This window comes from Myotis lucifugus, unplaced genomic scaffold (genome assembly GCF_000147115.1).
Source record: "Myotis lucifugus unplaced genomic scaffold, Myoluc2.0 scaffold_60, whole genome shotgun sequence".
Taxonomy (NCBI): domain Eukaryota; kingdom Metazoa; phylum Chordata; class Mammalia; order Chiroptera; family Vespertilionidae; genus Myotis; species Myotis lucifugus.
The window spans coordinates 745,746-766,437 of record NW_005871108.1 but is presented as its reverse complement, the minus strand read 5'-3'; the positions used below and the strand labels follow the sequence as shown (position 1 = coordinate 766,437).

General features: G+C 43.4%; 1 protein-coding gene across 1 annotated transcript in view; it reads left to right on the top strand.

The window, feature by feature from the left end:
* Positions 1-20,692, top strand: part of LOC106694359 (protein ZNF738-like) — a 45,975-nt gene that overhangs the window by 20,149 nt on the left and 5,134 nt on the right. The window contains exon 2 of the mRNA XM_023754334.1: positions 18,030-18,192. Within this exon, the coding sequence (XP_023610102.1) occupies positions 18,178-18,192 (15 nt within the window). The 5' untranslated portion in view covers positions 18,030-18,177. The remainder of the gene's footprint in view (positions 1-18,029; positions 18,193-20,692) is intronic.

Below are 20,692 nucleotides of genomic sequence, written 5' to 3'. Positions count from 1 at the left end.
AAAGGGAAATAATGGATTAAAATTGGTTATTTAGAAACATTTGCTGATTTACTAACAAACCTTATAGATTTATTATGTGAAGCATCTTTTATTACATTACATTGATTTTTCTCCCTGATCTGATGACACTTCTCAGATTCTCCCACAGCAGTTCTATGCTTTTTACATTTCTGTGTCTCATGTAATATGCCATATATTTAATTTGTTCCACCAGAGGCCTGGTGCATGAAATTTGTGCATGGGGGTGGGGGGGTGGGCTTCAGCTTGACCTGTACCCTCTCCAATCTGGGAGCCCTCAGGGGAGGTCCTACTGATGGCTTGGGCCTGCTCCCTGTGGTTCTCTGCTCTATGCGGGGCCTGCCTGCTCCACACCATGGCGACAGCCAAGCGGGCCCTGCTGGGTGCTGTCTGCGGCCGCGCTTGCCTGCTCGCGGGTCACTGTGGCGATGGCCAAGTGGGCCCTGCTGGATGCTGCCTGCGGGCACACTTCCCTGCTGGGCTCACATTCCCGGGGTGATGTCACCAGCGTCCTGCCCTGGCCCCTATGGGCGTCACCATCTTTGTTGTGGAGTGATGGAGTGGGGGTTAATTTGCATATTACTCTTATTAGATAGGCTAGCTCATGAAATGTTCCTTATATGTTGTGGTCAGAGGAATGGCTTCCATTGAAATCATTATTGTACAGAAATATCTTGAAAATGGAAGTAATGTCACAATGAGCATATGAAGTTGTAGTTCATGTGGTACACTTCATACCATCTATTAGATAAAAACTAAGTCAGTATTCCTTTAGTTACTATTTTCATTGTTTATTATTGATGTCACCAAAGACATTCAGTGTTTGCCAATTTATTCAGGTCACAACTTGGTGATGTCATAAATTATGGTCTTTTTACAATAATATGAAGTGAAGAAACAGCACATTCAAGTTGTGTAAGAGATACTCCATTATTAGAAGGAAAACATTGCAATAGTAGTGATGTAGTATTAAATAGCAGATGGAAAAGATCCAGGATGAAAAACTGAAATGAATTCAGCATGTGGAAAGAGGATATCTTTTTCCAGGATGCAATACTGACTCTGAAATTAGTAACATAAATGATACTTTTTTTCATTTCCTTCCTCTCTCCAATTCCTTTATTTCTTTTCATTCCCAGCTACATAGATATCACAGTCATTCTCTTTTGAGGTGTTATGACTATACCATCTCCCTATTCTCCCCATCCTAAATCATCCTTACAGATTGTTTGTTTGGAATTTATGTAATAGGGGGAAACATCAGATAGTGTTGAAATTTTTGGATTATATTTTGAATGAAAAAGAGACCTCACAACTTACAATTTCATGCTGAAATCTCTCTTTTGGAATGTGAATATTGAATGCTGGAAAACATGAGAATGGCATCTGATTTGACAATTGGAATGATCTTCCCAGTCACAGTTTTATTATAACCCCGAATAGCTCCAGCAATCTTGAGAAAGAAGAGCAAAGTTGTCAGAACCACACAACATGATATCAAACTATACTACAAGGTGTTAGTAATAAAATCAGCATGGAACTGGCATCAGCTCATACATAGATCATTGGAACAGAATAGAAAACCCAGAAATCAATCCCCACTTATTAGGTCAATTAATATTTTACAAGGGAGGCAAAACATACAAGGCAATAAAGACAGTCTATTCAATAAATGGTGTTTGGAAAATTGGACAGATTTGTGCAAAACATCAAATCTATGTCCTTACACCATACACAAGTATGAACACTAAATGGATTAAAGACTTACATGAAAGACTCAATACAATCAAAGCTATATAAGATAAAGTAGGCAGTAAAATCTTGAATATTTTCTCAGATTGTCTTGATTAGCTTAGCCCAATCATGTGTTATTATGACAAGAATGTCTTGTGAAGACCCCTCCATTGCTCCCTGAATACCTTCTATAAAATTCCACATTCTACAAGGTGCTTGACAGGAAAGGAATTCACAGAAAATCAGAAATGTACATGTAAGAATGTTCAGTGAACAATTGTGTTTATTTCTGGTTCTTTGTCATAAATAGCGGACGAAGAATGGCTATGTTGTGACTACTCACAGCTGTGTGTCTGGTCCAGGTGGGAAAGTATAGGGTGGATTAGGGACCATGAAGAGATTAAAAGAGCAAGGAGAAGGGCAGGTATGATATGAACAGTGAACACAGTGACTTAGGTGAAGAAAACACGAGGCACTGAACAGGATGATCTCTCTCTTTATTTCTTATTTAAAAATTTTTTTTTATTGATTTTACATAGAGGAAGGGAGAGGGATAGTTAGAAACATCAATGAGAAAGAAACATCGATCAGCTGCCTCCTGCACACCCCCTACTGAGGATGTGCCCGCAACCAAGGTACATGCCCTTGACCGGAATCGAACCTGGGACCCTTCAGTCCGAAGGCTGACGCTCTATCCACTGAGCCAAATCGGTTAAGGCTTCCTCTTTATTTCTTTAATGTAAAATGGTGTCAAGGATCTATCAAGGTATTTATGAAACTCTTACCAGTGGTGACTCTTAGAGTGTGGAATATGGGAAAAAGGGAGCTTCATTCAAAATGCTAACATATCTATAAATTTGGAGATTCTTGTATAAGAAGCGTAAATTACTACTTTTAATACTAAAAATGATAAAATGTAAAAAGCAATTCATTTAGAGTAGAGGCCTCACCAGAGGGTTCATCTCTGCCGGTCCTTTTGGTGAGCATAGGCCTCCAGGGCTAGGATTTTGGTGACCCCTTGGTGCTCATCATGCTCCACCAGACAAGTGAGCATCACACCCTCCCTGTAGACAAATTCACCAGGAGCCAGCTCTTGTAATTGACGGTCCCTTCCTTTTCTCTACATGGGTCGAGGCTGTACAGGTTTGGTACATATTTCCGTTCTGCAACCAGGGAAGCTGGAGGTGCTGGTGATTCTTTACTGATCAGGTGAGCTTCACCATGTTGTCTGAAAGTGTGGTAGGTAACCTCCAAGATGGGCAAAACTGAAACCGTATAGGGCAGAAGCTCTGACCTCATAGAACAGACAGATCACAGAGGAGGGTTCTATAACTTAGCATCCCTACCACAGCAATTACTTTGAATTTGAAAGTAACCCAGAACACTTCGAAGTATCCAGCAAGTGCTCAGAACTCAGCAATCTCTTTGCATATGAATGAAATCAGTAAGCATAGGTCCCTGCAGAAAGTAGGTGGTGAAGGACTGGTGACTGCTCTTAGGGTGATATGTGAGAAATCACCAAGCACAGCCCCAGCATATAGAAGAAACATAATAACTATAGCAAAACAAGTGAAATCACCAAGGACATAGGAGCTTGGCTTATAGTAGGTGCTATTATTGGAGTTGTTACTGGTGAAGTAGATGAAACTACCAAGTATAGGGATAGATGTTCACCTGGGAACTGGCCTTTAACAGAGATGAGTGATGGGCACATCCAGGTGCCTGGCAATGGGATTGACTGTCAGGAATTAGATTCCAGGCCTGAAGCAAAGAGCAGGGGGAGGAGCAGCCTTGGAGGACAGGGGCCAGGTGTGGGTTTGAGTTGAGTATGAGGGACATCTACCTTGGATGGTCTCAGACAGTTTGGCTGTGCTGGAGTTGCTTGCTGTAGAAAGGGCTGTCTCCATCTGGGTCTGCAGTGGTCTTGAGGCTGGAATCTCATTCCCATCTTGGAATAATTTCAGGGCCATATTCTTATGGGTGAAGTCATGTGAATTGGTGTTGAAGCTCACTGTCTGCCCAGGTGGAGACCTCCCCAGAGTACCCAATACCACGGGGGTGGGGTGGAATGTGCTGTAAAAGGAGCATAATAAAGAGTGAAGATGATTGTGATTATAACTAACTAGAGGCCCGGTTCATGAAATTCATACATGGGTGGAGGGTGGAGTCCCTCAACCCGGCCTGCACCCTTTCCAATCCAGGACCCCTCAGGGGATGTCCAATTGCTTCTTGCAATCCGGGACTGCTGGCTCCTAACCACTCGCCTGCCTGCCTGCCTGCCTGATTGCCCCTAACCACCTCTGCCTGCCTTCCTGATCGCCCTTAACTGCACCCCTGCTGGCCTAATCGCCCCTAACCACCTCTGCCCCACCCCGCACCCGGGACCCAGGATTCCCACCCTCTGGCCATCAGCAGGCACCCAGGACCTGGGCTGGCTGCAGCCTCAGGGGACCATGGGTGGGCGGCTTCACCTGGACCATAGCTGCAGGCACCCAGGACTGCAGGGCAGGCAGCTTGTCCCTCTCCCAGGCCACAGCCACAGGCGCTGGCACCCAGGACCATGGGGAGGGCAGCTTGTCCCTCTCCTGGGCTGCAGGTACAGGCACAACCCATGGCACCCGGGACTGCGGGGACTGCGGGGCATGCGAATTGTCCCTCTCCCAGGCCACAGGCATAGGCGCAACCACTGGCACTTGGGACCGCGGAGTAGGCAGCTTGTCCCTCTCCCTGGCTGCAGCCCAGCCACTGGTGCCCAGTACTGCAGGGCAGGTGGCTTGTCCCTCTCCAGGGCTGCAGCCCCAGCTGCTAGCGCCCGGGACTGCTGGGTGTGCGGCTTGTCCCTCTCCCAGGCTGGACTGCAGGTGCAGGCACAGCCGCTGGCACCCAGGACCACAGGGTGTGCGGCTTGTCCCTCTCCAGGGCTGCAGCCCCAGCTGCTAGTGCCTGGGATTGCCGGGTGTGCAGCTTGTCCCTCTCCCAGACTGGGCTGCAGGTGCAGGTGTAGCTGTTGGCACCCAGGACCACAGGGCGGGTGCCTTGTCCCGGCCGCAGCTTGGCTGGACCCATTCCTCTCAAGTTCATTTGTGTCTGGCTGGTTCACATTCCTCTTTCCCCAGTGTTGAGTGTCTGAGCCATTACCGCATGTGGGGTGAGGGCGTGATAGCCATTTGCATATTGGCTCTTCCTATATAATAAAAGGGTAATAGGCAAACTGACCCTAACAGCAGAACGACTGGGAATGACTGGTCATGGTGACACACACTGACGAACACGGGGCAGACACTCAATGCAGGAGCTGCCCCCTGGTGGTCAGTGTGCTCCCACAGGGGGAGCTCTGCTCAGCCACAAGCCAGGCTGACTGCTGCCAGTACAGCGGTGGTGGTGGGAGCCTCTCCCGCCTTTTCAGCAACACTAAGGATGTCCGACTGCAACTTAGGCCTCCTCCCCTCTGGCAAGTGGACATCCCCCAAGGGCTCCTGGGCTGCCAGAGGGATGTCTGACTGCCAGCTAGGCCCGATCCCCCAGGGAGCAGGCCTAAGCCAGCAGGTGGACATCCTCTGAGGAGTCCCAGACTGCAAGAGGGCATAGGCCGGGCTGAGGGACCCCCCCTCCCCCCAGAGCACAATTTTTTGTGCACTGGGCCTCTAGTTATTATATATGATAGTAAGCACCTGGCACTGTCAAAACTTCATATATTGTTTTTTATCTTTCTAATAATGCTGGGATGGTGTTTCTTTTTTTTTATTTCTTAAAGTATTACAATGAGTATTACACATGTCTCCTTTTTTCTCCCCCTTCACATTCCCTGGCTTCCCCCACCCCCCAGTGTCTTGTGTCCATTACTTATTCTCATATGCATGCATATAAGTCTTTCGGTTGATCTCTTATTGTTATTATAGGATTTGAGTGTTTTTTAATATTCTAATATATTTGTATTTGTTATTTTTTAACTTTTTGGTGTCATAATCGGTAGTGACAGCACTGAACTCTACCTGAGCACTCTCATCCTGACACCCAGCAGCTGTTAAAGAAGTTCCCCCAAGGCTTTGTGTTGGTGAAAACAGAAATGCCCTTTCTTATATTATTACTTAGATAGGATTGTGGGCAACACCATTGCTTACCTGGAACAAAGCCAGGCACAAACCTTACCAATGCCATTTTTCATCTTATAATTAGCTGAACTGGTTGTCTCCATTGATCAGTTGGAACAAAATGGTGTGACATGACTAAATCACACCTAATCAATCTTCTCTCTATCTCCCCAGATCCCTGAACTGTGGCTCATCCTTGAACAGTATAATTAGGAACAACCCCTCCTTCTAAACTAGGCAAACTCAGGGTAAAAGGTGTTCAGAATGGTGGGTTAGGCTACCTGCTCATCCACTCCCCGGCACCCTGTTCTTTCTAGCCTTGTCAACCACTCTTTATAAAAAGAAAAGCCCTTTCTGTCTGATCTTTGAGACCCTTTTAAGTCCCATGGTCAGAGCATTCTCCCTACTGAAATCATCTTTTGTATAGTCTCTCTTTACATAAACCCAGATTTTTTTTAGTTGACAGTGTTAAATATGTGTTCCATGTGTGCTTAAAAAAATATAGTCTCGCCTGGCCACTGTGGTTCTCTGACTGAGCGTTGACACATGCATCAGAAGGTCACCAGTGTGATTCCTGTTCAGGGCACATGCTGATTTCAAGCTCATTCCCCAGCAGGGGGCGTGCAGGAGGCCGCTGATTGAGGTTTATGTCTCTCTCCCTTCCTCTCTCTCTAAAAAAAAACTCTCTCTCTCTATATATATATATGGTCTGTGATTTTGTGATATAGAATTTAACTCACCAGGTCAAACTAATTTTTATGTTTTTCAGTTTTTTGAAGCCTTCAATAATTGTAAAGATTTTAATAACCTAACAATTTGCATGTTTTATAACGATAGTACAGGGAGACACATGTCAAAAATTTCCAGTGATTAAAATACTCCTTTTATTCATGTGAATACTCCTTTTATCCATTTCACTACCTTGTAAATTTTATAAGCAGCAAAACTCCCCGTGAACAACATGGATGCTTGACTTTGATCTGTAATTGGGTTTTCTCCAACAGTTCTGAGTTTGATAAAAAGTTCATGTGAAAATGGGAGCCTGTGTTGAAAGCTCTTTTGTGGCAACATGGTTGGTTGGTGATATTACTACAGACAGTAAATTTACATAATCTACCTTGTCAAGATCGTCAAATCTAAGTCGAACACTGTATTAAAAACACATATCTATGCTGGAAGCCAATGCCTGGAATGGTTTGATAAAAAGATGGGGTTAAGCTTTCAGTTACCTCAGGCTTAACTGTAGAGATCAATATTGAGGATGCATAGTATAAGTGTAATCAAGTCAAGAAATCTTTCAAAATGGTTCCTTAGTTTCATAACATGGAAGAATCCTTCCTAGTATCAAAACTGACATTTGCCATAGAGATAGGGAAAGTTTCAATCCATTCTTCATTAATGAACAAATATCACAGTTATATATATTAGAGAAAAAATTTACAAATATAATGAATTTGGGCTGTCTCTATGAAGGATGAAACTTCAGGAAGCATGAGCATTTCCTACTTGGGGAAGGTGTCTTAAAATATAATGCGCTGGATAATGTATTTTACCAAGAGTTGAACTTTATCAAACTTCAGTAAATATACATGTAAAAGATATCTTAAAAATACATTGTTGTGGCAAAGTTCTTATCCAAATGTCAACAGTTGGGGGATAATCATGATATTGAGTTTGAAATGAAATCTTACACATTTTATGAGTAATGATGTTCAAACCTTACAAAATATTAGGTAAGTCAAATGTAATGAATGTCAAAAGAGTACAACAAAGGCATAACCTTGGGAAACATCGCATATGAATATGGCAGTGACAACTTATCAATTTATTATATGCTAAAGGAGAGTTTATCCAAAATGCCTTGATCTCATCAAAAATTCTTACTGGCCGAAACCGGTTTGGCTCAGTGGATAGAGCGTCAGCCTGCGGACTGAGGGGTCCCAGGTTTGATTCCGGTCGAGGGCATGTACCTGGGTTGCGGGCACATCCCCAGTGGGAGATGTGCAGGAGGCAGCTGATTGATGTTTCTCTCCCATCGATGTTTCTAGCTCTCTATCTCTCTCCCTTCCTCTCTGTAAAAAATCAATAAAATATATTAAAAAAAAATTCTTACTGGACAGAAATGTTGCACATATAGGGATTTGAGAGAAAAATGTAATTCATGATGGATATGATGTCATAGATATTGCTTTAAAGTTTCTTGAAGGTTTGAAAGACCTCTAGAAATTGATTAGATTGTTTTACTTTATGGTTCATTTGAAAGAGGATAGACATCTTTACTAAATGTCTTTAGAAATATTGCAAAAATTTCTATAAGGTAAAAGCAAATTCTATTGTCTTTGTTTTTTAAAAAATAAATATATTTTTATTGATTTCAGAGAGGGAGAGAGATAGAAACATCAATGATGAGAGAGAATCATTGATTGGCTGCCTCCTGCCAATCATGTACCCTTGACCGGAATCGAAGCAGTCCACAGGCCAAAACTCTTTCCACTGAGCCAAACCAGCTAGGGAAAATTCTATTGTCTTGTAACAGTACATTTATTTTACAGGGTTTATTATCCACATCTGCGAGAACTTCATAAGTAGGAAACAAGCAAAAAGCTAAAATATAAAAAGTACATAAAATACTCCTTTTTTGCATAAATATAAATTTGAAATTGAATTATATACAGAAGTTAGTGACAAATTAATTGTTGTCCGAAAAATTTATCTCAACAAAGGTGTTGGAGTTTATCATTCCCCTCAAGTGTCGAATATATAAATAACAATACAATTTATATCTATTTTGTAAAAGTTATTGCTGCATTTTAAAAAAATATATGTTTATTGATTTCAGAGGGGAAGGGAGAGGGAGAGAGAGATAGAAACATCAGTGATGAGAGAGAATCACTGATTGGGTGCCTCCTGCATGCCCCACACTGGGGACCAAGCCCACAACCCTTGACCGGAATCGAACCCGGGACCCTTCAGTCCTCAGGCAGATGCTCTATCCACGGAGCCAAACCAGCTAGGGCTGCATATTTTTATTATTATTATTATTATTATTATTAGGGATAAAGAAGTTCATTTCAAAATGATAAAGAGATGAATTCTTCAGGAGTACAGAATTCTGAACATTGTACAATCAAAACAGAAATTCTAAACAGGTGGAGTAAAAACTGACAGAACTCTACAGAAAAACATAACAATTCACAACTATAGCTGCATATTTTTTTTTAAACCATGGACGGTGACCTAAATTATCACATGCTTCATCCCTCTAGGTCTTGTCCTTATAAAATTCTCTGCATCTGAGAACAGGGTGAGTGGGGAATGGGAACGGAAATGGTGTTCTGATAGATGTTGGTCTGCGATGGCCTGTTTCCCAAAGGTAGAATTTTGAATTTCACACAGATACAATTTTGAATTTTACCTTCAAGTTTGCATCTCCTGCACAGACAACTGCACTCCTTGCTTCATTCAATTACTTATTTGGGTCGTTCCTCCAATCATCGCTCCACCACAACTCTGCCAGGTTCTCAGACCCCAGAGCTGGAGTTCAGCTGGCATCTCTGTCAGTCCCCACAGGCGAGTCCACCGCTTCCCAATAGAAGTTTTGAGCAAATCCGTTTTCATCCTGTTAAAACAAAGACATTGTAGCTTTCAACGTAAGTGGCCCACTGAACTCTAAATTTTATATTAAACAGTTTGAAATATCAACTTAAAATGGGCAGGGAGTAGTCCTGCTTTACAGGGCACGAAAGAAATTGCACAGGTTCAGAATTCAGAAAATACAAACTGAGGCAAGCGGACAGGAGCAGGGGCCCAGCTACCATCCCCGGCGACGCTGACCCTGGTCATCCTGGGCTGGGCTCCACCCTCCAGTAGGCAAAGCTGCTCCAGCATCGGTTCCGCCACTTTTCCCACCGGACAGGCCACACCCTCCTTTAGGCCGCAGTGCATTTCACGCGCCTCCCCAGTTCCAGGGGCTCAGCCCAAACCAAGCGCCCCAGGTGCGGACCCCAAGTCTAACCCCCAGTTCTCGCCCCGCGATTCGGCCCCGCCCTCTCGTTGTCCCAGGAGCCCCGGCCGCCCCGAGCCCCGCCCCCCGTGAGCCAGCCCCGCGCAGGCGCAGTTACTTCCGGACCCGGAAGCGGCTGGTGCGGAGGGGAGGTAACCGTGGCGTCTGAGACCTTTGGTCTTTCTCCTTTAAACCTCAGCATCTCAGCCCACAGCCCTGCACGTGTGAAGCCCGGGGGCCGAGGGGACCTTGAAGCCCCGAACCCGCCTCCCATCAGCGGTAAGTCTCGCGTCCCGGTGAGACCTCTGACCCCGAGGGCTTCGCTGCGGGATTGAGACCCGCGTTCCCTGTGGCTGAAACTGTGGAGTCCTCACTGCCTGCGGTCTGCCTTCCTGGGGCCCCTGCGCACCGCCCGCGCGTGGTTTTCCTGCTTAAACCGTTCACGGGCAGCCCTCCACCCCAGGCCATTGAAGTGTTGGGAGATGGAGTCAAACCCTCTCTCCCTCGGTAGCCTCGCAGTTCCCGGCCTGTAGAGCCGGATTCCTCCCTGGCCTGGGAGTATAGACACCCCCCTTTCCAGATGCCCCCCCCCCCCCTCCCCCTACGCCCCACTTAGTAGGTAGGAGCCCGGATGCCGAGGGAGTGTGCCCGTTTCAGTAAGGTGGGATGTAGGACAGAAGAACACGGGGAGTCCCACGAAGGGGTCACCTCCCCCCACGCAGGGATTGGCTTCCAGGAAGGCGTGACTGCGACGGGGTGGCCCTGAAAGGGGCGCCATGCGTGTGAGTGGGAATCAGAGAAAGAGATAATGAGAAGAAATAAAGTAGTGAGAGGGCAGAAAGGTCAGTGAGCGGGCCCATGAGGAGTCCGCAAAGTTGAGGACGTGGAATGTCCTTGCAAATCGACTGTAGGTATGAAAGAGGAGCTCGGGAAAGTGGTAAGAGAACAAATAGAGACCCTGGAGGGAGAACAAATAGAGACCATGGAGGACTGAAGGGTCCCAGGTTCAGTTATGGTCAAGGGCATGTACCTTGGTTGCGGGCACATCCCCAATAAGGGGCGTGCAGGAGGCAGCTGATCGAAGTTTCTCTCTCATCTACGTTTCTCTCTATTCCTCTCCCTTCCTCTCTGTAAAATATCAATAAAATACATTAAAAAAAAAAAAAAAGAATCAGCTTAGCCAGGCGGTGGTGCCAGGGAGTCTGGCAGGAGAGGTGGAACCAGAAGGGAAGTAGAAGGGGCACAGGGATGGGGGAGAAAGGCGAAATGTATGGAGGTGGGGAACAATCAGAGAGATTACGGAGAAAGGGCTACTGAAGGTGAAGGTTCCAGCAATTTCACGGAACAGGTATAGGAAAGGAATAGAATAAAGGGGAGAGGGGAGACAGGAGCGAGGGGGAACACAGGAAAGGACAGTGGAGAGAAACAAAGGAAAGAGAGCGACCTAAACGGATTGAGAAACAGAAGTGGAGGAGGAAGGGAACCCAGTGCTGGGTGAGTGGAAAACTGATGGATGTGGGTGATTAAGTTGTGATGTGTTGACTTGTGGCTTTATGACCTATTTAATTTAATATTTGTATTTCAGTTATACAGATGCAAATGAGAATTGCAATGGTCCAGTTTATAAGGCTTGCTCATTTTATAAATGATAAAATGGTTATTTGCGTCAGCAGACAGCTTTCATTTGCAGCCCTTATTCAGCCAGAGGGGAGAGTCTTGTCTCAGTCAATTCTGGGTCTCTTCCCATTTCCTGGGATGGGATAAGCGAAGTGAACTGGGACAAGAATGACCAAGTCTATCCCCACATGATGCTTTTTCAAGGAGTATTAAAAGTGATGGTTTTTTATTTCTTTGAAATGGATTTACTTTTTCCTTTCTATTGCTGTTACATTTATTTCGCTGTTTTTTAAAAAGTATTTTGAAATAGCCCTAACTGGTTTGGTTCAGTGGATAGAGCATTGGCCTGTGGACTGAAGGGTCCCAGGTTTGATTCTGGTAAAGGGCATGTACCTCAGTTGCAGGCACATCCCCAGTAGGGGGTGTGCAGGAAGCAGCTGATCAATGTTTCTTTCTCATCATCCCTCGCCGTTCCTCTTGTAAAATATCAATAAAAAAATATTTAAAACAAAATATATTGAAATAAATTCTTGTTGAATTTCCACTTTGTTGTAAATTTTCATTTACTTCTGAAATAAGCATTGTTGACATCTCATTACCAGCTCTTACCATTCTTTTCTAAATATAGGGCAGCTTAAATTAAAAAATAAAATTAACCCTGGAAGTCATTATATTTTCAAAAATTTGAATTGTTTTCCCTTCTAAATATATTGTATCTAGTTTAGATCATGTGCTTTTCATTCTTTCTCTCCTTTAAAATATGTGGGAACATCCATTGGTATACACAAATGATTAGGCTATTTCAGTGTACACTTAGTAAGGATGGCTATGTTCTTGAGAGAAACTAGTTTTAGTGAGTTAGTATAATATTCACAGTTTTAAAAATTCCATTTATATGATTTGTTAAATTAGTGAGCTGTGAGCTACAATGATATTCCTCTAAATCCCTTTTCTCCATTCTCTGAAAATGTTGAAGGATGGACATGAAACTTTGTTCCAAGAGAGCTCATCTGTTCATGGTGAAGGAATTTGATCAACCTATTTCCAAAGATAACATGTTTTTCAATGTTTTCAGTGCCAAAACCTAAGTGCACAATCATATATATTTTAAATAATTCTCTGTGAATACCTGGAAAAGATGCAGGAAATGCTTGTGTCTCTTTAATAGACCTGTGGACAGACAGTTCTATTAAGGTAGATGGAGTATTATTAGTGCCTTTTGGACAGACAAATCAGGAAATTGAGGCAGTAGAATGAAAGGCTCAGATGCTGGAAGCAGAAAGCCATGAGTCAAGTCAAATCTTGGCTCCGTGATGCACAAGCTGTGTGAGTTTTGGCAAATTATGTACCTTGGGGTCAGCATCTGAGAAATGGGATAATAAAGGCTCCAACTTGCAACTAAGTGTGTGAATTTATAGAAAGCCCAGCACAAGACCTGTGTCACTGAGGTGCTATGTGTGCAAGTGATCACTACAAAGTGTTTCTTGTTAGAGCTCTCTGTGCTCATCAGGAACCCACTGGGACTTTTCTGCTCTCACCCCCTTCAATCCACCTGCCTCCTGCCCCCACACCTGTTCCCAGGTTCTTTCTTCCATCACAGGCGTCCCATGATGATGCTGACCTGAGTAGGAAGTCCCGGCACCCTTGCCTGGTGTTTGAGGCCTTGGTTTTCCAGTGGCATTTTTCAAAACTTCTCCCACACCCATCCCAGTCTGACCAAAGTTACTGGAACACCCTGAGCATTTTCATTTTTAAAGGGCTTTGCATAGGGTTCCCCTCCCCATGATCCATGAGACCACACCCTGTGATATTACCCTATTTAAAGAAAGGATCCTGGCTATTAGACTGTTGGGCCCAAATATCTCCCTTATGGCCCTTCACACTCACAGTTCCCACTGAGCTCACTGTCTTTTCTAATCTTCCTCTTTTCCCAGCTTCCCCTCTGTCCACTCTAATCACTGGAGAAGACCCATGGTCCTCTGTGCCAACAAGTGCCCACACCCATTCTCTATCCCTCTTTCTCTTGGTTTCAGACCCCTGAATTGACCCATTCTCTCCTTTCCATCTCCATGGTTTGAGGTGGTTCAGCTTCTGTCCTCTGTCCCTCAGCCTTCTTCTAGCCTCTTCTTTGGTCTCCAGTTTCTATCATCCAGTCTGTCCCCCTCTCATGGTTCTAAAGGGGTCTTCCTGTATCCAGAGCTGACCTACCCTCCCCTGCTTACAGCCCTCTCATTCCACTGTCCCTTCAACAGTGTCCAGGGTCCTCAGTTTAATGAGGAACTCACCAAGACAAGTTAGTGCCCACGAGCCGCAGGAGGTAGCCAGCCATAAGGCAGCATTGGGTGCCTGGGACCCCTCTACGTCTTCCTTCACCAGTGCAGGCATCAAGCAGGTACTAGCAGCAGGAGCAGAGGGGCCTGAGGAATTGTAAGGGCTGTGTTCCATCAGACCCTGGGTTTTTTTGGGGGGGTCGTAGGGAGGAACAGTCTGAGAGGAGAGAGGTAGGTGGTGACTGAGGAGAAGTGCTAGGACAGGGAAGGAAAGAAAGGCCTGCCTGGTGCTGGTTGTGTAACCTCGGGAGTATTCCTGGCGCACTGTGGCTTAGGCTCCACATTGGTAAAATGGGCACAATCATCACCACGTAATGTTGTCACAAGAATTAATGACTCTGCAGAAAGAGCTTAGAACAGCCTGGCCCTTAGGAAGATTGCATTTTATTTTGTAATTGGAAAAATGTGTTTCTATTGGTTTTCTATCAAATTGTTTATTCCTCTTCTTAATATCCTGTGAGAGTTATAGGAGTGACAAGAACCTTATATGTCTAATTCATTGTCAGAACCTATTAGTTAGAGCTCATTAAATAATATTCTAATAGTTTCATGAAATATTTCAATGAATGGATAGATAATAAAACATGCAGTGTATGAAGCTAAGATGGCCCATTGGAGCCCACAGATCAGGCTCCCTTTGCTCCTTCTACACTCCATCTCCTGCTCTCTCCCACTCCCTGCATCAGCTGCAGGCACAGGGGCCTCCTCGCTGTTCTTTAAACACATAGGAAGGTTTCTGCTTTAGGGCCTTTGCCGTGACTATTACATTGTTCCCAACCTTCACTGAGTTTTCCACGCTGTTTTAACTTGTCTTCGTTGGGCTTCTCTAGACTCAAGATATTTTTCTGTTTATTTGTTTATATATTTATTGTCTGTCTCCTGATTAAGGTCCCACATGTGCAAGGCCTTTGTCTTGTTCTGTTCTGTGTCTCCAATGCGAGGCACCAAAGAGATGGTAAATAAAACTTGAATGAGTGAATGCGTAGTAGTCATAAATGTAAGTACTAGTGACAAAGCTAAAGATGAATGACATAATGATTGGAAATGTAAGGAGAAATTGAGAAACGTATATCTAGAGTGAAAGTTAGAATTTTTTTAATTCCTCTCTCAGAACTTGGCAGATCTTTAGACAAATACAACAAGGACAAAAAGACTGAATAACACCATGACATAAGGTTGGGAGTGTATATACACACCCACTTGACTCTGATCCTACAAACAAAAAATTCTTTTCCTTAGACCATGCTCAGTTACATAGGTGATTTTATACTTAACCTCAAGGAAAGCATCAAAGAAATGAAAAGGTTGAGTATTACAGGGCACAGTCTGCCCTCATATTGCATAAAATACTTTCATGTTGATACTGTAGTGCTGGCCCATCCAATATGGCAGCCAGACTCCTCCTGAGGCTGTTGTGCGTGTGAACTGTAGCCAGTCTCAGTTGAGATGTGCTGTTAGTGGAAGATACATACTGATTCTTCAGAACACAGTAGGGGGAAAAGGATGTGAAATACCTTACATAAGTTTCTTTAAATATTGACTATTTGTTGAAATAGAACTATTTATGGTAAGTGTGTATTCAGTTAAATAAAAGATTGGGTTAACTCAAATTTGTGATTTAATGATTAATTATTTGAAAATTATAAAGTTATCAAAAATAAATCCAACCAGATCAGTATAGAGAACAGATTAAAGGTTGCACTGGGTTAGGGATGGGAGTTGTCAGGAGGGGTGTCAAGTTAAGGATCTGGTTTGTGGTCCCTGATTTAAACAAACCTACCTGTGTGATAAAATTTCATAGATATATACACACACACACTTACACACCCACCCACGTAAATTTACCATGTAAGGGTTCAATTGGGTCTCTCAAAAATAATATGTTGAAATCTTATCCACTGCCTTGGGATATTACCCTATTTAAACAAAGGATCCCAGCTGAAGCCGGTTTGGCTCAGTGGATAGAGCGTTGGCCTGCGGACTGAAGGGTCCCGGGTTCGATTCCGGTCAAGGGCATATGCCTGGGTTGCGGGCACATCCCCAGTAGGAGATGTGCAGGAGGCAGCTGATCGATGTTTCTGGCTCTCTGTCTCTCTCCCTTCCTCTCTGTAAAAAATCAATAAAATATATTTAAAAAAAAATAAACAAAGGATCCTTAAAAAAAATAATCAACTTAAATTAAAGACATTAACAGTGGGCCCTCCTCCAATATTCCTGTTGTCCTTATTAACAGGGGAAATCTGGTCACAGAGATATGCATAGAGGGAAAAGGTACTAATTTTTTATTTCCAAAAACAATGTTAATGAGAAATAATGACTTGGGCCTATGGATTTGCTTCTCTGTAGTTAAAAGCATAAATTTCCACATGAAGATTTAGAACGGCTTTAAGGCTTTATTATAGTCAATCTGTTGTGTTTCAGGAATTTGTTTTCTGTTTCTTTCATAATAATTATGTTTGTTAAACTATAAATTTAGAGTTTATTTTAATCATATTTTCTTCCTCAAATTTAAGAATATGACTACTAACCTTATATGTCATAGAAAGCACTTTTAATGTATAAATACGGTATAAATACAGGTTCAGAATTCTCACAATAGAGTCAAACCCATAGGAACAAAGATTAGAGGAAAGATTAGCGTTGCCACAGGCAGAGGAGAGTGGAAATGGGAGTTGCTATTCAGGGATACAGATTTTGATTTATCAAAGATGAATAACGTTTTGCCCGTTAACACTATTGTATTGTACACTTAAAATTTTATTAAGCCTGGCCAGTGTTGCTTAGTAGTTGAGTGTCGACCTATGAACCAGGAGATAGTGGTTCAGAGCACATGCCTAGGTTGCCGTCTCGATCCCCAGTGTAAGCCTACAGGAGGGAGTCTCTCTTATCATTGATGTTTCTATCTCTTTCTTCCTGTCCCTTCCTCTCTGAAATCAATAAAAATATATATTAAAAAATTAAAACAGTAGATCTCATGTGAAGTGTTCTTACATTGACAAGAGCAACGATTAAAATATGTTTGGGGGTACAGTTAGAGAAAGTGAACATGAATGTGATACAATCTCATGTCTTGACAGGCTTCTAGAGTATGCTCCTTTAGTTCATTTGCAAATACAGCTGTGATGGAAACACTTTTCTACCCCTTGTCCTTTAGGGATTGAGGCTCCATTCACCTATGGACAGGGGATGAGGGAGATTGTCCTGTTATATGACGTGTCCCATGGGAGGGGTGTGGGCAAAGAACTGGGGGCTGAGTGGCATTTTGGAAGGGTTTTGAGGGCAGGATTCTTGCAGAACCCTGTTGCTTTTTTTTTTAATTAAATCTGTTGCATCTGCACAGTAGCTACAGGCCTGGCCAAACCCATTCCAGGACAACCCCATCTCTAGGGATGCACGCTGGGAGCCTGCCCTCTAGAAGTTCCTACCCCAACCCTTCACACTACGCACAGGGCTCAGGTGTGTTGGGTCTAGTACAGGGGTGGGCAAACTTTTTGACTCGAGGGCCACAATGGGTTCTTAAACTGGACCGGAGGGCCGGAACAAAAGCATGGATGGAGTGTTTGTGTGAACTAATATAAATTCAAAGTAAACATCATTACATAAAAGTGTATGGTCTTTTTTTTTTTAGTTTTATTCATTTCAAACAGTCCGGATCCGGCCCGCGGGCCGTAGTTTGCCCACGGCTGGTCTAGTATCTCTAGCCCACTGCTACCTAAAGCAGTCACCTCCACCAGAGCACTAAGTAAAGATGCTATTTCATGGGCCTCACTGCAGCTCTACAGAATCATAACTTTTTAGAGTGAAACCTTGATCCCCACGGTTCTGTATGCACATTAAAGCTGTAGAAGAAATGCTTAGCTAGATGGTCCCCTTCCATTAGACCACCTGACGAGTTGTAAGAGATAACAGTGCCTGTGCCTTCCCCCTCAGAGTTGAACAACTGCTCTGGGTAGAACATCGTTGTCATTTTAGTGTGGTGCTCCAGGAGATTCAAAAGTGTGGCCAGTGTTGAGCAGAAGGGCTCCCTGCCCCAGTGCATTTTTGAGAGTTGACAATGGGCTTTGGTCCAGGGTCCTCTCTTGGGTTTGGGAGGAACAGAAGTGCAGCCTACTTTCTCATTGCTGGGTTGGAATTTGGGCATGTCTCTCGGAGGGAAGAGCAAGGGAAGACAGGAGAGAAAAATAGGTTGGTCTTCATGTAGCATCTCATTGTTTCTTAATCTCTCCTGTGTCAAAGGGCAGGGGAGTGTGAAATTTTTCATCATTCAAGTTCTTCTGCCTGTGAGTGTGGTGACAACAAGACATATCCTCAACATGCAGGTGTGATTGGTCAACATAAAGTCGCCTGAGAAAACAACCCAGAGGAGGAGGAGGAAGAGGACAATATGGCTGCTTCTCAGGTAAACGCTCTGTCTTGGCTCAGTTCTGTGTCTGCTTTTCCTTCTAAAGTTCATGTATTTAGATGGTGCAGACCTTTGTTTCTCTATTTCTGATGATCCTGAAACACGAAATTTGTTTTCAACTGCTTACTTTTTTTTCTTGTGATTATCTAAGTTCCCTCTTTAAAATGTGACTGTCGCTTGGGGTTTTTGGGTTCCCCAAGATAGAAATCAAGAGGAACCTCTAGAGATATATCTTGGGAAATTTTCTTAGGCTTATGCTCGATCATAAGAGAGACAACACAGAAGAAAGGAAGGTCCCCTGAGCTGCTGAGGGGCAGGCGCAGCTTGGCGGCCCTAACGAGCTTGGGACACATAGGAGGGTGGTTTGAAAAAGGCCTGCTGGTGGAGATTTCCATTTCAGGGTGCAGTTACTTCCTTTCCCAGTGGGGTTATCTGGTTGTTAGCGCCTGCGCTGTGGGGGAGAGATGGCAGTGTAGTTCACTAGAGCCACCCCAGGAAGGTCATGTAGCAGTTAAGCCTTCAATATCTGCAAGGAAGCAGGCCTTTAGGAGGGAGATAAAGTCAGCTACCTCTGCGTTTTGTCCACAGCTTTCTGTCTGTTGTGTCCATCCAAGTCCCCCATAGGAATCTCACCATAAATTAATGACCATTGTGTGGGAGGAAGATACTTTCTTCTACTTTCAAGGTTCTCTCAGCTGGCCTAATCAGAAAGAGGGGATATGTATGGGAGCTGCACACACATGACAGAGTCAGAGACCCCACATGAAAGAGAGGTTCAGAGATTGAAAATGAAATTTAGCATATAAGACATTCTGAGCCTGGGATGAGGTAATGCACCTTGGGACTTTAGAATATTGCTGCCAGGAAATCACATGTTCAGGAAATACTAGTTTCCTTACCATCTAGGTAGTTCAAATGTCATTTTTGGTTTAACATAGATCACAAGTCAGGCTCATCATTTAAATTCTTCTAGGTAGTTCAGGGGGAGAGCAGAAGTTTCTCTTGAACCCAAAGGTCTTGATGCCTTCAGCTCAACATAATGCACGTACCATTGAAGCACATCTTAAGGTGCCTTGTTCTGAACCCCTATCTTCAACTTTTCAAAACATTTTCTTTGCCACAGTTCAACACGGGAAGGCATTGATACCCGAGTTCGCTATTGAGATGGTGTTTGCAGAAGGGACATGCAGGTTTCAGATTTCGTATGGCTGCAACATCTGCTCTGCAGAACAGGATTGAGACAAAGCACCTTTAACCAGGATGGCCTTAGTGGCCGGGATTAGATCAGAAAGTTCGGAAAAAGAAAACTCGTTAGCGGTGACTTGCTCTCTACATTGGCATGGATGCCTTATTCTTTAAATGCACTTTAAGATTTATACAGTATAGGAGGTATTTGTGGAATGAGTTTTGTATAAAATTGGTGTTAGTGATGATGTGTCCTTCTGTCACTTGATGTCCCTTCCTTTGCACCTGATTTTCACTTGGTGCAGGTGTTCTCTGCCCAATTCCTGAAATATAGAGTTAATTTTTGTTTTTTCTAAATAAGGGTGTCAAAAGTTTTTTGAGAGTTGTGCATAAATGATCACATTTCTTCTGGAAACTTTCATTGCTTTTCAGTTTTGCTTTATTTGTAGGTTGCTTTGTTGTTGTTGTTCACTGGAGATACTTGCTTTGCCCCAGACCTGTACATTTTTATTGTATTTCACCAACTTGTCACAGATACACTCTTCTTTATCACTGCTTTGTATTTTCAAAAATGTTTACAAGCATCATAGTAATGGATGTTCAAGTGTGTTAAATTTATAAACTACAGATCAGCACCAAAAATAACTTTTATCAAATAAATAAAAGGCTAAGAGTCCGTAGGCCGTCTCTATCCACTGAGCCAAACCGGTTTCGGCAATGCTAATATTTTTTATCATGGTGTGTTTACCTCCCTTTTGTGTTTATAAAATACAAAGACAATCTTTCACAAAGAGATTTGTGACATTTATGACATTGACATTAATGTTGATTTTATTTCAGGTAATTTTATTGACATGAACATTTTATTTTGTGTGCATATAATGTGTACATAGTTTCCATTTTTATGTCTGCCTCTTTGCAGAAAATGTTAACATTATTTTACCTCTTCTTTCTTCTTACCTTCTTGTTTCTATTCTTTACAGTTACAATAGCTGTGTATTTTCATGAGGGTTGTGTCTGTGTACTGGTCTGTGATCTTTTTGACAAATTCGAGGTAAAGTTTGAAATAACACCCAGGCTCTACCATTTTATGGATATTTTACAAAATATTTTCCTTAAAAAGGGTGAATATCCATGGCTCACTTGGTTGAGCGTTGACCCATGCACTGAGAAATCACTGGTTCAATTCCCTGTTAGGGCACATGCCCGGGTTCAGGGCTCAATCCTTGGTAGGGGGCATGCAGGAGTCTGCTCATTGATGTTTCTATCCCATCGACATTTCTGTTTCTTTGTCCTTCCCCCTTTCTCTCTC